The sequence below is a fragment of the Ailuropoda melanoleuca genome, chromosome 20 (genome assembly GCF_002007445.2).
Source record: "Ailuropoda melanoleuca isolate Jingjing chromosome 20, ASM200744v2, whole genome shotgun sequence".
NCBI lineage: Eukaryota > Metazoa > Chordata > Mammalia > Carnivora > Ursidae > Ailuropoda > Ailuropoda melanoleuca.
Window position 1 is genome coordinate 25,105,693 of NC_048237.1, and position 17,660 is coordinate 25,123,352.

Sequence of the window (17,660 nt, forward strand, 5' to 3'; positions counted from 1 at the left end):
CCCGGCCCGAGGCGGGGGCCGTCCGCGGCCCGCCCGGCCCCTCCGCCGTCGGCCGCTGTCCCGGCCGCGCCAGGGCTCGACGCCGCCCGCCGTTGCTTCCGCTCTGACAGCCTTCAGACCCGCGTGCCGGGCCCTTCCCACTCTCCGGCCCCCGCCCCCCGCCGCCGTCCAGTAACCCCCGGTCTGACCGACACTAAGTCCGCCTCTGCGCGATTAATTCTCTCTAGTGCTTGCGCACACTTAGAGGCACGCCGAGGACGCCTTGCCGTGTTAGTGTGTAAATATTTCCTTATTGCTACAGCGCGATTCGGAATATTGAAATCACGGAAGCATTTGAATATTTCTAAGCGATTTTTTAGTGGCATTCCTTTATCATTGGCTAATTACGAAGTTTTTTTCGAGTCTCGAAATAGAGGCATATGAGCAACAATATAGTAAAAATTGCTTAAATGCTTATTACAGTGGAGGTTGAACGTGTGTATTTGTTTTGTTTCTATAATCCTAGGATTATAGAACCAAGGATTCTAAAGCCGGAAGACAGTTCAGGAATATGTGCCAACCCTTTCAGTTTACAGGTTTAAAAAAAAAAAAAAAAAAAAAGCAAGCCATCTGGAAGTTCTCTTGGAAGTAGAGCCTACGTTTTCTGACTGTCTCGATACTATTATGTGACAGATGTAACATGACTGAATCGCTCACTGAAATAAAGTACATACTATTTCTGTTAAATGATTCTCAGATCCAAGTCGGTTTTTGTTGTTTTGTTTGTGTGTTTATTTTTAATTTGGTGCAGTATCAGGACGGGAAAATTAGAACTAACCTTTGAGTGCCTACTATACCTGGCATGTGCTAGGAACTTTGATATCCCTAATCTTATATAATCTTTTCCATACCCTGTAAGGTAAGTAATATCCCCATTAAAAATAAGGACGATGAGTCAATGAGAATGAATAATCGCCATTTGACCTCAAAGGCAGGAGATTCCAACCTAGGTATATTGGATTTCAAAGGCTATTTTTTCTGTGATAAACTAACATGAATTAGAGGACTCTGCTTTCTAAATGTCTAATATTTCCACCATTTGTGCTTTATAGAAAAAGAGCCTGGATAGATGGTTTTATGCAGAAAAAAATACTTTGTTTTTGAGCTCTGCCACTTGAAGCTGTAGAGCTGTCAAATTTCCTCTGCCGTACTGATTCTTAGTGTTATAAACGTTAAGTGAAAAAATCTCATTTAAAATAGTAATCTGCTCTATCTTGGATCTGATGACAGTGTGCATTTCTTTTGGGCCTACAAATGAAATGTCTGAATATTTTTATCTCATTTTAATCTCGAAAATCATGTGATTGTAAGATTGCAGGTGTTGAGGCGGCAGTCAGTGAACAGACTATGTATTGGTCCAATGAGTAGAGTGCTGTAAGATCTGCTCTGAAAAGCGCCGCACAGCTTTACCTAGATCTGCTACAGGCATACCTTGGAAATTGCAGGTTTGGCTCCAGACCACCACGATAAAGGAGGTCATGTGAATTTTTTGGTTTCCCAGTGCATATAAAAGTTCCATTTACATTATACTGTAGTTTATTAAGTGTGCAATGGCATGATGTCTAAAATATGTACATACCCTAATTTAAAAATTCTTTATTGCTAAAAAAAAAATGCTAACCATCATCTGAGCTTTCAGCAGGTCATAATCTTTTTGCTGGTGGAGGGTCTTGCCTTGATGTTGCTGGTTGCTGACTGATCAGGGTGGTGGTTGCTGAAGGCTGAGTGGCTGTGGCAACTTCTTCAAGTAAGACAGTGATGAAGTTTGCATCATCGATTGACTCTTGCTTTCACTAATGATTTCTTTGTAGCATATGATGCTGTTTGATAGCATTTTACCAACAGTAGAACTTCTTTCAAAACTGGAGTCAATACTCAAACTGTGCTGCTGCCTTATTAAGAGTAGAAAGTATCATATTCTAAATCTTTTGTTGTCATTTCCACCATCTTCACAGTCTCTTCACCAGGAGTGGAGTCCATCTCAAGAAACCACTTTCTTTGTTCATGCGTAAGAAACAACTCCTCGTCCGATCAAGTTTTATCCTGAGATTGCAGCAACACAGTCATCTCTTTTGGCTCCACTTCTAATTCTAATTCTCTGTTTATTTCTACCACATCGGCAGTTCCTTCCTCCACTGAAGTCTTGAACCTTCAGTTTGTAAAAAACGCAATATCTGTGAAGCGTAGTAAAGTGAGTTCAATAAAACAAGGAATGCCTGTACTTTTTAAATTCCAGGGATTATCAGCAGCTAAAATATGTCTAAGGCATGAGTGGAAGGAAAGAAAATGGGAGGCAAAAAAGAAGACACAGGATATCATGAGAAAAAGTAGAATCCTTCCGTTTTATTCAGATCCTTCTGAACAGAAGATAGCTAAAAGGCCTTGGAATCTGGAGGTAATCCAGTAGTCAGTAGTTAAGAATAATGATCAAATAATTCCAGATTGTATGTTCTAATTACGGTTTTCTTCCTTATTAACAAAAAACAATGTGTGTTAAAATTCACATATACCCTAAAGCTTGAACTGCCTACAGATAACTGTCTAGATTACTCATGTTGTCAGACATAGTCTTTAGGACATCGCATCTGAAAACAACTCTGCCTCTCTCTAGAGGTAAGAGTGGAAGTGCTGAAAAAAGTAAGTGGCACATTTTAATTGGTGCCAGAATATCCTTTTGCTCCTACTTCTTCCATATCTGTCCTTTCAGTATTACTGAACTTCATGCAAACTTCAGTACTGCTGTGACGAGTGCTGAAAAGTTCTGAGTAGTTTTCCCAAATTTTGGAGGAAAAGCACAAGGGTTTAGCATGTTTGTAGGTGGTACGCTTGCCCCTTAGGGCTTAGTAATATGAACAGTTTTATTTCCATAACACAATTGATGATAATACTTTTTGCCCTGAACTTTTCCTTATACAAAATATCTGCATAAATATGCTTAACTACATATTTCTGTTTGAGATATGGACTTAAAGGGAAAAAGGATCAATTTAGAATGTGTTTGGAAAGAATCAAGATGGGAGGCTTACAGTGCCAGATATTAAAACATATCACAATACTATAATAGTTAAATCAGTGCTCCTGATGCAAGATGAGATAACATGATGGAATGGAAAAGAAATTACACAAACAGCCAAGCATACCAAACTACTTTATATTTAAAAGGTAACATTTTAATTCTGGAAAAACAATTACTCGTTTGATAAATGGCCAGGACTAGCTAGAGGAAATGATAGTGGAGCCTGAGAATTGAAGAGTTAAATGTAGGAAAATTAAGCTATAGCATATCAGAAGAAAATATGTGACTCTTTTAAAATCTTAAGTTGGAGAAAAGAAAAATGAATTGGGTAAAACTATGAAGGAAAATATTGGTGGATAAAACTTCAAAAAAAGTTTAAAAATATACTTTTAAACACCATAAAGTGAGAAAGCAAATGACAAATGGGAAAATATTTGCAACATATATGATAGACAAAAATAAAGATTAATATCTGTACAAATGAAAGTTAGTATCTCCATTGAAAAATGACCACTTACACTAGAAGAAATATAATATGAATCAAAGAAACCCAAGCAAGATTTTTCTTCTTTAATTTGCTAATATTAAAAAGATTTTTTGAGAAGAGCATGGGGAAATGAATTAGTCCTATAATGGGAGCACAAAGTTGTATAATCTTTTTTAAGGAGAAGTTCGGTGATGTGTAACAAAAGCCTGAAGTGTGTATTCTCTTTAACCTAATTGTTCTGCTTTATATATTCATAGACGGTCACATAGGCCATCCATGTTATGTGGAAGACCTTTATTCTTTTCAGATGCCCAAAATCTGAACGTCCTTTCTCTATTGTAGTATCGACCATCAAGTGAGTCTTGTAGGGGTATTTGTTGTAGTTGTCTAACTACCTCCTACCCACCTCCACAGAATGCAAATTCTATAAAAATAGAGGTTTTGTTCCCTGTTGTATCCCCAGTATCCAGAATTGGGTAGAGATTATAGGAGGCAATCTATAAAAAGATGCTGAGTGCCACATGCTCATTTTCCCAGCCTCCCTTGCAGCTAGGTTGTGGGCAAGTGGCTTGGACTCAGTTAGACGAATCTAGGCTAGATTTGCACTTGGAGTAAAGATGTAAAAGTGAGGACCTGAAGAGGATTCTTACCCAGCAGTACAATCTGTAGGAAGATCGAGGTCCCTGACATAAAAGGCGGCACTACAAACTGCAGCATGTCGCTGCCCAGTAACAGCAGTGGTTAGCTCACCAGTCCTGTTCCTTGTTCTCCCTCATGGAGATCAGAGGCTGGTTCTCCAGCTTCCTTGCCGATTTTGTGTGTGACTTCACATTCACTTCTGAAAATTATATTTCCTTAATTTAAAAGTTAAAACGTATGTATGAAAAGGATATGTAAAATAAGTATCATTTAAGTTAAACAGATTTAACTTCCAGATTGAGAAATCGACTAGAACCAGTACCTTAGAAGCTTTCTGTTTTTCTTTCACTGATTACAGTGCTCCTCCCACCCCACAGGGTACCAGCATCTTGATTTCTAGTTAATCACTCTTTTCTTTATAGTTTTTGCCACATGTGTGTCTATGTCTAAACAATATATTATTTGGTTTTGGAATCCTAGCATACATTTTCTTTTGTGACTTAATTCTTTAAGTAAATGTATGTGTTTTAGAGTCACACATTGCTTGTATTTGGCTGGAGGGGCCCTTGCTGCATGCTGTACCTGTTTTGACTTGATGTCCATTCTGATTAGTCAGTTTCTGTGCTGCCTGGTTATTAAATATTTTGAAAGTCATCCCTGGATTCACTCATCTCATTTATGTCCTGTATAATATTCTGTTGTGTGAATTTACCACAATTTATTCGCTATTGTTGAATATTTGAATGTTTCTATTTTTTTTGGTAGTTAAGCAGTGCTTCACTGAGCACTCTTACAACCCATCTCCTATTGTCCGAGCACGAGAGCATGCGCACTCTCTGGGGCACATACCAAGGAATGGTCATTTGGTATTCATGTCTCCAAATTTACTTGGAAATGTCACTGTTCCCAAAATATTTGTATCAATTTACACTCCAGTCAGCCTCCTCCTTGCTCCACATCCTTGACAACATTTGGTCCCATCTGGTCTGAAATATTTTGCCAATCCAGTGAGTGTGACATATTTCATTGTGTTTTTGTTTGCTCTTCCATGATTACTAATAAAGTTAAGTGTTTTTTCCTATGAGCTATTATAAACTATTTTTGTTTCCTCTTCTGTAAAAGTGCCGGTTCATGTCTTTTGCTCATTTATCTATTGAGTTACTTGTTTTTTCAAAGTAACTGATTTATAGGAATTCTTTAAGTATATAGTTGTATGAATTGAATATGTCTTCTCAGTTTGTAGCTTGTCTTTGTGCTTTCTTGATGATTGTCTTGTTCAACATAAGTTCTTCATTTTAATGTAATTTCAGTCTTTAATGCTTTGTGCTTTCTACATCTAGAATCTTTCACAATATGGAGGTCATAAAATTTTCTATATTGTTTTCTAAACAATTTTTCAGTTTTATCTTCCTTGTTTCAACGTTTTTTTAATCTGAATTTTTGCTTAATTGGTTTAAGATAGGGATCCAGTTTCATAATTTTTTCTATATGGATAAACAGTTGTCCTTGTGTCATATATTAAATAGTCCCCCCCTTTCCCTGCTAACATGCAAACACAGTCTATCACACATCAAGTTTTCATGTATGTGTGATCTGTTTCTAGGTTCTTTATTATGTTCAATTGGTCTCTCTATTCTTCTGATGGAAACACATTATGTAAATTACAGTAGCTTTATTAGAAGTTTGAACGTTTAAATGTTAAATTAGAAGTTTAACTACCCACTTTGGGTATTTTGGTTTTTTAGAGGCTTTTGTGCTTTTGTAACTTTCTTTACTATTTTTATTTTGTAGTGAAATATGTAAAACTTATAATTTGCCATTTTAACCATAGTTTAGTATACAAGTCAGTGGCATTAGTTATGTTCACAATGTCGTACAATGTTACCACTGTCTAGTTCCAAAACTCTTCATTTCTCCAAACGAAAACTCTATATCCATTTTGCAATCACGCATACTCCTTTCCTCAGTCCCTGGTAACTTCTAATCTTTTCGTCTTTATGAATTTGCCTTTTTCTAGATATTCCAAATAATTGGAATAATACAGTATTTGTCTTTCTGAGTTTGGTTTATTTTACTTACCACAATATTTTCAAGGTGCATCTGTGTTATAGAATATGTCAGAACCACATTCTTTTGTATGGCTGAATAAGATACGTTGTACGTCTATACGCATTTTGCTTATCCATTCATCTGTTGACGGGATACTTGGGTTGTTGCCATCTTTTGTGTACTGTGAATACTGCTATGAAATTGGTGTACAAATATCTAAGCCCCTATTTTCAATTCTTTTGACTACCTAGGAGTTGAAATGCTGGGTCATATGGTTATTCTGCATTTAACTATTAGAGGAACTGTGTAATCGTTTCCCACAGTGCTTCCTCATCTGTACAAGCTTTAGTGAGATTGTCAAATATAGTACTCTATTGGGATTTTATGTTACTGTATTCAGTCATTTGAGGGTGACAGACATGTTATGAAATTGAGTCTTCTCCTCCAATTATATACTCTATCTCTCTATTCAGGATTTTTAAAATGTCTTTTGGTTAAGATTTACAGGGTTTTCATAGGGATCTTGTACATCTTTTGTTGTATTTATTTCATATCTTCTTTGTATTTTTTATTTCTACTGTTAATTTTTTAAAAACTGAATTTCCTGATTGTTGCTGGTGTTTTAAAATACAAATTGACTTGGAATACTTTTGATTCCGGCAAGCTTTCTAAATTTACATTAATTCTCATAATTTATCTGTTAATTTTCTTTTTATTTTCTATGTAGATAGTCATGTAATCTACAAGCAATGACAGTTTTTTTTTCCATTCAAATCTTATTTTTTTCTTTTTTTTCAAATCTTATTTCTTTAATTATCTTTACTGCACTGGTGGACCCAAAGTACAATGTTAAGTAGAAGCTGTTTTTTCTCTTGTTCCTAATCTCAGAATGATAGTTTTCAACTATTAGCCATTAAGTTTGATGTTAGTATTTTATTTGTTTGTAGATAACCTTTTTCAAATTGAGGAAGTTTTCTTGCATCTGATTTCTAATGAATGGCTGTTGAATTTTGGAAAGTGATTTTTCTGTATCATACTGAGATAATAATATTTTTTTCATAATTTTTTAATTTTTTCGTAATTTTTAGTCTCTTAACAGGATAATTTATAGTAATAGTATTATGCTAAATCAATATTGCATTTTCTAGATTAAATGTAAGTTAGTATATTATTTTTTTTAATACATTACTGGATCCTATTTGCTAATTATTGAGAGGGTTTTTTACATCTGTGTTTATAAGTGGACTGGGTATTGTTCCTTTTATTTTCTGGGATGGTTTTTGTAGGATTGAATTAATTATCCTTTGAATGTTTGGAAGACCTCGTCTGTAAAGCCATCTGGTACTTACTCTGTAGGGGAGGTTTTAAATCTCTGATTCAATCTATTTAAGGCTATGGATTGTTCAGATTTTCCATTTTTTTCTTGATTCAAGTTTGGTAGTGTTCCCTCACCCACCAGCCCCAGGCGTCTAACCATTTCATTTAGGTTTTAAAATTTCTTGGGATAAATCTAAGTTGTTCACAATACCCTCTATTTAATCTCTGTAGTAGCTATAGGTATGTCTTTTTTTCCCTTCCTAAAATCATTTAATGGCAACTTCCTTTCTTTCCTTTTTGAATAATTTTCCCAGAGGCTTATTAGCTTTCTGAAACATCAGCTTTTGGTTTACTTGATCTTCTCTGTTGTGTTTTTTTATTTCATTAATATCTGCTTTTTATTTCCTCCCACTTTCTATGGGTTTATTATGTTGTTATTTCTTGAACTTCTGTGGTTGGATGCTTAACTCATTCTTCTTGAGACTTTTACATTTTTTAAGTGTGTAAGGCTATACATTTTCTCCTAAATACCTCTTTAACTTCTTCCTCATTTTGATAAGCATATTTTGTTATTTTACAATCCCAATATTTTATACTTTCCACTGTTATTTCTTACTTGACCCATATGTTGTTTGAGAAAATATTTTAAACTTCTATGTTATTTTTATAGTTAGGTGTCTGTTATTAATTCTAACTTAATTGTGTTATACTCATAACTCATATACACATACTCATACACATAATTGTGTTATAAATGTGTGGTTTAAGTCTGTTGCCAGTCCTTTGGAATATGTTGAGGCTTGCTTTAAGGACTAGCATGTGATCAGTTTTCAAAAATATACCTTAGTTCTTTTTTTTCTTTTAAAGATTTTATTTATTTATTAGATAGCGTGCGTGAGCATAGAGGGAAGAGCACGCAGAGGCAGAGGGAGAAGCAGGCTCTCCGCCAAGCAGGGAGACTGATGTGGGGCTCAGTCACAGGACCCTGGGATTATGACCTGAGCAGAAGGCAGATCCTTAAGTGACTGAGCCACCCAGACGCCCCTTTACCTTAGTTCTTATAAAGGATATATATTCTAATGATCAGGTGAAGTGTTTTATACATGTCTGTTTTATCAATCTTGCTGATTGTGTTGTTCAAACCTCCTATATCCTTTTTGATTATTTTATTTCCTGTTCTATCAATTACGGTAACAGATATTAAAACTTCTACTCTGACTGTAGATTTGTTAGTTTCTCCCTGTGATCCTGTCAGTTTCTACTTTAATGTATTTTAGGTACCTTTTAATGTATATATGACTTTAGAATTATTCTATCTTTCTAGGTAATTGAATATTTTATTATTTTGTAATGATCTTCTTTATCTGTAGTAATATTACTTGCCTTAAAATCTATTTTCTTGATACATCTATACCAGTGTTCTTTTGGCTAATATTTGCATGGTGTACCTTTTTCTATGTTCTGATGGAAACTTTGTATATCTTTATATTTTAGATAACCTGAAAATAGCTGGCTCTTGTTTCTGTCTAGTCTGACACTCTGTATATTTTATCTGAAGAGTTTAGCCTATTCATACTTAATGTGATTCTGATGTACTATTTTCATCAGATGTGGCTTTTTTGTGTTGTTTTGTGTGTGTGTGTGTGTGTGTGTGTGTGTGTGTGTGTGTTTTGTTTGTTTTTTTTAGAGGGGGGGAGAGCACAAGCTGGGGTGGGGAGGGGCAGAGGGAGCAAGAATCTTAAGCAGACTCCATGCCCAGTGTGAAGCCTGACGTGAGGCTCCATCTTACCACCCTGAGATCCTGACCTTAGCTGTAATTAACAGTCGGTCACTTAACCAAGTGAGCTACCCAGGCACCCCCAGGTGTGTTTTATATTTGCCTCTCTCTCTTTCTCTTCCTCCTCCTTCTTAACTTTCTCATTTCAAGGATTGTTTAAGGAGTTTTTTGTTCTCTTTCCATTTTTCTTGTCTTTGTGTAGAAATTATATGATTTATTTCTAACCATATAGTAGCTACTCTATTTCAACATGACTACCTCATAAAGCTCAAAGTTAATAGTTTTCCTTCTTCCCAGAGAATTTAAGTACTTTAGAAAGTTTAAACTCCAAGCACCTCTTTCCCTAGGTAGTCCTATCCTGTTTATCTTTAAATATATATATACACATGTGTATATATATTTTTAAGATATTATTTATTTCACAGAGTGAGAGCATAAGCAGGGGAGCAGCAGAGGGAGAGGGAGACATGGGACCTGGGATCATGACCTGAGTTGATGGCAGATGCTTAACTGACTGAGCCACCCAGACACCCCTAAAATCTTTTTTTTTTGACTAGGTATAGAATTATAGGTTGACAGTTACTTTCATTAAACACATTGGCTAATACTTAGTCTTGGCTGTTGCTAATGGGAATTCAGTTATTAGTTGCCATTTGTTTGAAGACGATTTGTTTTTTATCTGGCAGTTTTTAAGAATATATATTTTTCTTCGATGTTCTCTTGTTTTACTGTGATGTGCCTTGGTATGGCTTTCTGTTTATTTATGTTTGGAACTTATGAGGACTTCCTAGATCTCAAGGATTGAGGATGTTCAACAGTTTTGCAAAATTCTCACCCTTTGTCTCCTCAAATAGTGCCTCTTTCTCATTCTACTATATGCTAACGAAATTCTGATTAAACTAAGTTCTAATCTTTTTCCATGTCTCTTAACTTCTTTTTTATATATTCCATCTCTCTGGGCCATATTTCCAGATAAATCAGTTAACTAGTTTTCTTTTTTAGGGTCATTTTGACAGAACAATTTTAGTGGAATGATGTCTCAGAAGCCAGGTTAATCTGGATTGATGAGAAAATGACAGGTGAAACAGTGGAGACATTCCCTAGTTAGTATGGAAGTTTTGTTGTGAAGGGAGCTGAGAAATAGGAAAAGGAGTTAAGAGAGGGTTTGTTTGTTTTAAAGGTGAGTGATGTTAAGGCACGTTTGGATATCTATAGTAATGATCTAGTAGAGAAGGAAAACCTGATGATGTAGAAAAGAATAATTTAGGAGTGAAATTTCTCAGAAAGCAAGAAGAAAGTAAGTCCACATTTTTCAATTCTTTGATTCATTTGTGTTTTTGCACCACCCCATTTAAAGATTAGTGATAGAGATTTTTTTTTTCTTAAATTAGGCTGAGATGAGCCTGCCATCAATTTAGCAAGTATTTTTCACGTATCCATTCACTCAATCAATCAACAAACATTACATTTGCATTTTATGTGCGGGGCACTGTGCTGGGCTCTGGGAACAGAATTATAAGAAGATAAACATGACCCATGCACTCATGAAGCTTATGGGTTAATGGTAGTGGGTGGATGTGATACAGATGAAGGACTTGGAAGGGGAAGTGTAGTACTGTGGGAGAGCATTTAATAGGGACCTTAATCCTTTACCCTTATTCTGGGAGATAGAGATGCAACATTTAAACTGATTTCCAAAGAATGAGTAGTTAACCAGGCAAATTCTGGGAGAGCATGCCAAGGAAAGAGAAGAGCACAGATGAAGGCCCTGTTGCAGCGAGGAATTTGCAGAAATTTAGGAACTGAAAGAAGACTAGAGCGCGTGGATGAAAGGCAAGGTGAGCTTTAGAAGTAGAGCGGATGCCGGATGGTACAGAATCGTAAGGATTTTAGACTATCCTGGGAGCAGTGGGGAAGCTCTGAAGGGAGTGAAGGAGAATAGCGACAGCATCTATTTTCATAACAGATCTGTTGTAAAGGTGCGTTCACAAGGCTACTGGAGCCTCATACCATTAAACCTTAGAATCATACAGTTACCACACTCCTTCTTACAATTATTTGTTTACTTATCCATCTAATATGCCTTCCACAACCAGACATGAGTGGAAGTTTCCTCAGAATTAATAGAACGATTTTCTGCTTTGTGTGTATGTGAGTGTATGTGTGCGAGAGAGAGAGGGAGGAAGAGAGAGAGATGGTGGTAAGGGTCAGACATGTGGTAGTCAAGATACTATTTTTTAAAATTTAACAAACCAATGAGAAAATTAACCAACTCTATTTAGCATGTAAATAATATATGCATCATATAGTCTTAGAAATTCTTAAACTGTTGTCTTTTAAAGCTAGCTATTTTTGAGTTATTTTACAGACTCTAATAAAGTATGGATTTATGTAAGGATTTTTTTTAATCCCTAAGTTTTTAGACTTGATATAAATAAAATTGTTTCTCTATTCTTTTTTCTCTTTTCATAAGTGTCAGAATGTACTGTTTATGTTTTCAGCTTCTTTAGAGATGATTCAGATTCTGAGCTGTCATTTTGACGAGCTAAATTTATCTCGATCCTTCAAGTCTATATGTCATGAACGCCTAACACTATGCCTTGCCCATAGTAGGCACTCAAAAACTATGCTCAGTAAATCAAGATATCTGACACAATGCTCTTAATACACCTTGTAAAAATTTCCTTCCTTAATTCCTTCCTTTCACCCAAAACATATTGCCCTTTTTTGATATTCCTTTTCATCCTGGCTTTGTAGTTTTCCGTATTCTGCTCAGAATGTTATTATTTTGCTATTTTCCCTTACTCAGAATCCCTTTTTTGAGTCTTTCTTGAGACTCATATACTTGCTATTTTGTATTCTGAACCTTTCTTGTTTGCCTGCTTTCTCTTAGAAGATATCTTTGTTCCCCTTCTTTTTTGATCTATCTTAATTTAAATTGAAAAACCCGTCTTGGAGCCTGTTTATGATTTTATATTTTGCAGCACCTTAATCGCAGTGCTCCCATTCTGAGGAACTATTTAAGTGTTATTGTGTAATTGATAAACATGATTTTATGTATTCTGTTTTTAGTCTATTGAAGACAATGAAGTATACTTGCCTAATGATGAAATTTGGACCTATGAGATTGATAGTGGGTTGTGGTAAGTAATTTTAAATTGCAGAATGTCCAATCTTAATATCTGTCTTAAATATTTTCATAGACTACAGGGAATTTAAGACCAAACTTAGAACATACTGCAACATTTATTGTCTCCCTTTCCTTTTCTTTGAATGATTTATTCTCTCTGGCTTTTTCTTTCCCTACTCCCTACCTCTCTGTGCTCTTTGTCATTTGCCATTCTTCTCAAGGCTAAGGCTGTCCCAGAAGATTGCTTCATTCTGCCAATTAACTCCCAATTCTAGTGATAGGTGAAGATTCTGCAATTTTTTTTCCCAATAGGTTGAAAAATCTTTACCATGGATCTTTGAGTTTTTGCAGTATTGGCTACCATTGCATTTCAATTATAATTGTCAGTGACAATTTTCACTGAAAGAGTACTCATGGAGTTCAAAGGGAATTTTAATTTGCCTTTCTGGAAAGTCATGGAATTCCATGTTATTCTTGCTGCAGGACCATGCACCTCATGGAAGGAGAACTCCCTACCTCCATGTCAGGAAGTTGTGGTGCTTGCATTAATGGAAAGCTGTACGTTTTTGGAGGATATGATGACAAAGGATACAGCAATCGAGTAATACTTTCTTTCAATTTAGGAATACAGCAAAATGTAATATTTAGTGTATCACTTAATCTCACAAGTTTACAAATATTTAAAAAAGATAAAAGCAGAAAATCTGGAGCTTACAAGGTTTTAAAACTAGAGTGAAAGTGCAGCCGTTGTCCCCTCTGTTCTTCCATGTCTTTCTGCTTCGGAGCTAGCTCCACGCTTAGTTGATGTCTATAGGGCAGAGCATGATGGGAGAAGATCCATTTCAGGATGCCTTTTGCTTCTGAACAGTCTCATTTTTATTAACTTTACAATGAAGAAATTTACCTTTTAAAGAGAAAAAAGTAGTATTAATGATTCTTGGATCACATATCTCTCAGACACAGACTTAATTTTTAAATGCCCTGTCTGCTAATGGTGTTCTCCTCTTTTAAAAGCTTTATTTTGTTAATTTGCGAACAAGAGATGGAACGTACATTTGGGAAAAAATCACCAGTTTTGAAGGACAACCACCCACACCACGTGATAAACTCTCTTGCTGGGTATATAAAGACAGGTAATGCAGCAAAATCATCTCATTAGTACGCTTAAGTAAGGGTTATAGCTTGTGGCCAAAGTAGAGAAAACTTGAAAGTCTGGATTTTTTTTCAAGGTATAATTACAAACTGGTTTTGACTCTCTGCATCCTGGATAAGAGCCATGTCATAAAAATAAACAGTGGAAGCAACTATTTGTATTTTTGAATAAATTTATTATTTGATTAAACTTTCTGAATAGTTAACACATTCATATGTTTCAAAAATTGAAACCGTATTGAAGAGTTGGTAGTGAAAGGTCTGGCTCCTACTCCTAGCCCCATCCACTCTGTTCCCTCCCACCATGAAGAAATAACTATTTCTACTGATATCTTTTCTCTTCTTAGAGTAGTGGTTCCCAAACTTGTCTGCCATTGGAATCACCTGGGGATTTTTTAAAAATTCCAAAGCCCAGGTGATACCATACACTAATTAAATGATCATCTCTGGGGTTATGATGTTTTGAAACTCCTCAGGTGTGTCCAAGATGCAGACAAGTTGGAAACCACTGCCATCAGTGTTACGTGACGCAAATAGAAGCAAATGCATAGGAGCGTATGCATGTACTCCTTTGCTCTCTCTCTCCCTCACACAGATGGCGGTGTAGTCTGTTCGCTCTCCTGCACCCTGCTGCTTCTGTTAGTTAACAGTATACCATGGAGATCTTTCATGTTTCTGTATCCTGAGTGAGAAACCTGATTTATTTCCTCCCTTCCTTCCTTCCCCCCTCCCTCCTTTCCTTCTCTTTCTTTTCTTTTTTCTTTTCTTCCTTTCTTTTCATAGCTGCATAGTGTTCCCCTCTGAGGATATACCATAGTTTATTCAACCTTTTCCCTGTAAATGAAATAATACTTATTTCAATTCCTTTACTATTACAAACTATGCTTTAATGACTATCTTTGTGTGTGTGTATGTGTGTATATATACACACATATATATATGATTGCAGATCTATCCATTGGATAAATGAGATTGCATTTATAATTTTGACAGATGTTTAGTTTGCTAAGGCTATTGTAACAAAGTACCGTAAACTAAGTGGCTTAAACAACAGAAATGTGCTTTCTAGTGTTTCTAGAAACTGGAGGTCCGAGATCAAAGTGTCCGCACGGTTGGCTCCTTCTCTAGGTTTTGAGGAAGAATCTATTCGATGCCTCTCCCCTAACTTATGCGGATTTGCTGGCAATCTTTGATGTTTTTGAGCATGTAGAGGCATCACTCTGATCTCCACCTTCCTGTTCACATAGCATCTCTTTGTGTATGCTTGTCTGTCTCCAAATTTGTCCTTTATATAAGGACACCAGTCACACTGGTTTAGGGCCTCCCGTGATGACCTCATTTTAACTTGATTGCTTTTGTGAGGAACCTATCTCCAAATAAGGTCACATTCTGAGATACTGGGGATTAGGACTTGAGCATACGGAAGAAGAACACAATTAAACCTATAGCAGCAGATTCTGCCAGTTTTCCCTCCACAGAAGCGGGGCCATTCTGCATTCTCAACAATGGAAAGCTTATGTCTCCATAGTCTTGCCAAGAGTTTGCTGGCAAACTGAGATTATGGTTGTTTGCCAAACTGATAGATGAGAAACGTCTCGGTCTTATTTTCATTTCCACTGAAAAAAATTGTTTTGTCAGTGTGAATATATTTTCATATATTTAAGGTCAATTTTTATTTCTTTTTCTCTGTACTGTTTGTGTTCTTTGCTAATTATTTTCCATTTGAGTTTTGCTTTTGTAAACTTGATTTCTAGGAGTTATTTATATATTAAGGACATTAGTGTTTGACTATGAAATGATATGAAAATATTTTTTCCAGTTTGTCATTTGTCTTTTGAGTTTGCTTAATAAGTTTTCTGCATGCATTAAACAGATTTTTAAAACTTATTTAGATAAATTTATCAGTAATTTCTTTTTTATCAATAATTTCTTTGGTGGCTTCCTGATCTTGAGTCTTGATTAAAAGGTTATACATTAATTTACCTGTATATTTTCCTCTAGTACTTTTATCATTTTATTTTTTACATTTTTTAAAATTTAAATTTTTTTTTAAGATTTTATTTATTTATTAGACAGAGATAGAGACAGCCAGAGAGAGAGGGAACACAAGCAGGGGGAGTGGAAGAGGAAGAAGCAGGCTCATAGCGGAGGAGCCTGATGTGGGGCTCGATCCCATAATGCCGGGATCACGCCCTGAGCCAAAGGCAGACGCTTAACCACTGTGCTACCCAGGCGCCCCTAAAATTTAAATTTAATTAATTAATGTGTTATTTGTTTCACGGGTACAGGGCTGTGATTCATCAGTCTTATATAATACTCATTACATCATATAATGCTCATTACAACACATAACCTCCCTGATGTCCGTCATCACCCAGTTACCCCATCCTTCCACCCCATCACCTTATTTTTTAGATTTAAATCATAGATTCATTTGGAAATTACTCTGTGAATGGTCATGAGATATGGATCCAGGTTTATCTTTTTTTTGAATGGCGACCTGTCTGTAACTCAGTTATTTCCTTTATCATGTATTCACCTAATTTTCATTGGTATTTGAATCTGAACTTTCTATTCTATCACATTGCTCTCTTAATGTACAAATCCTTCACTAGCGTAGATATTGAAGCTCTACAGAACGTTCTTATAGGACTGCTTAAGTCATAAGTGTTTACCTTAAATAATTATCACAAAATGAGCACATGTAAGCACCACCCAAGTAAAGAAACAGGACATCATCAGCACTCTAGAATCCTTCATTATGTTCCCTCATAATCACTACGCTCAGCCTCCTTGCTAAAGGAAACCGTTATCCTGACTTTAGCATCCTAAATTAGTGATTGTTTTATTTTTTATATTGGGTATGGAATCCCACAGACTTTATCCTTTTACTGAAATCACATTTTTAAGTCATTCATGATGTGGTGTGTCCCTATGGTTTGTTTTCTTTCTTGTATATTACTCTACTAAATGAAATATTACAAAATATTTATTCATTCTACTGTTGATAACATTTGGGATATTTCCCCTTTTTGACCCTTTGAAATAATACAGCTATGAACATTCTTCTATGTGTTTTAGTACATGAAGGTGAACATTTCTTTGGGTACGTATGTCTCATTCTCTCAATAGTGTCATCTGATTTCAACATAGTCCAATTTACCAATCTTTTCCTATGATTAGTGTTTTTGTGTCCTTGACTTAATTGATCCCAACTCTACAAAGTATTTTTGGTCCTTTGAAGTTTTTCTTATTCGCGTGTACAAGAAACTGGAAACAGTGATTGCCCTAGACAGGGAAATTGAGTGATTGAGAGTTGGAGAGAGACTTACTTTTTACTACACCTTTTTTTAAGTCATGATAAAATACATAGAACATAAAATTTGCCATTTTAATCATATTTAAGTATCTAATACAGTGGCATTAATTACATTCACAGCTTTGTGCAACCATCACCATTATTTAGTTCCCAAATTTATCATCACTCCAGAGACTTCTATTCCCATTAAGCAATACTTCTCCATTTCCCCTTCTCCCCAGCCTCTGGTAACTTCTAATTTACTTTCTATCTCCATGAATTTGCCTATTATAGATATTCATAAAAGTGGAATCATTCATATTTGTTCTTTGGTGTCTGGCTTATTTCACTTAAAAAACATTTTCAAAATTCACTAAGTTGTAGTATGTATCAGAACTTCTTCCTTTTTAAGGCTGAATAACATCCCATTATATGCATCGTGTGCATGCGTTTGTCTGTTCATCTGCTGGTGAACACTTGCTTGTTTCCACTGTTTGGCTGTGGTGAATAATGCTGCTGTGAACATTGCCTTACAAGTATTGTTTGAGTACCTGTTTTCAATTCTTTTGGGTGTATACCTAAGAGTAGAATTTCTGGGTCACACGGTAATTCTATGTTTAATTTTTTGAGGAAGCACCAAACTGTTCTCCACAGTGACTGTGCCATTTCATATTTCCATTGGCAATGTACACGGGTTCTAATCTCTCCACATCCTTTTTGCTCTTTTCTGTTTCTTTCTCTTTCTCTCTTTCTTTC

General features: G+C 35.7%; 1 protein-coding gene across 4 annotated transcripts in view; it reads left to right on the forward strand.

Annotated features, from left to right (window-relative positions):
- KLHDC1 (kelch domain containing 1) overlaps positions 1–17,660 on the forward strand; it is a 49,175-nt gene that overhangs the window by 1,925 nt on the left and 29,590 nt on the right. For 2 of the 4 annotated variants that reach the window (XM_034648550.1, XM_034648551.1), the window contains exons 2-5: positions 2,276–2,434; positions 12,397–12,467; positions 12,938–13,055; positions 13,469–13,587. In XM_034648550.1, coding sequence (XP_034504441.1) covers positions 2,276–2,434; positions 12,397–12,467; positions 12,938–13,055; positions 13,469–13,587 — 467 coding nt within the window. Of the gene's footprint in view, positions 1–12; positions 2,435–12,396; positions 12,468–12,937; positions 13,056–13,468; positions 13,588–17,660 lie in introns of those variants that run through there. The other 2 variants (XM_011228414.3, XM_034648552.1) reach the window with 2 other exon arrangements.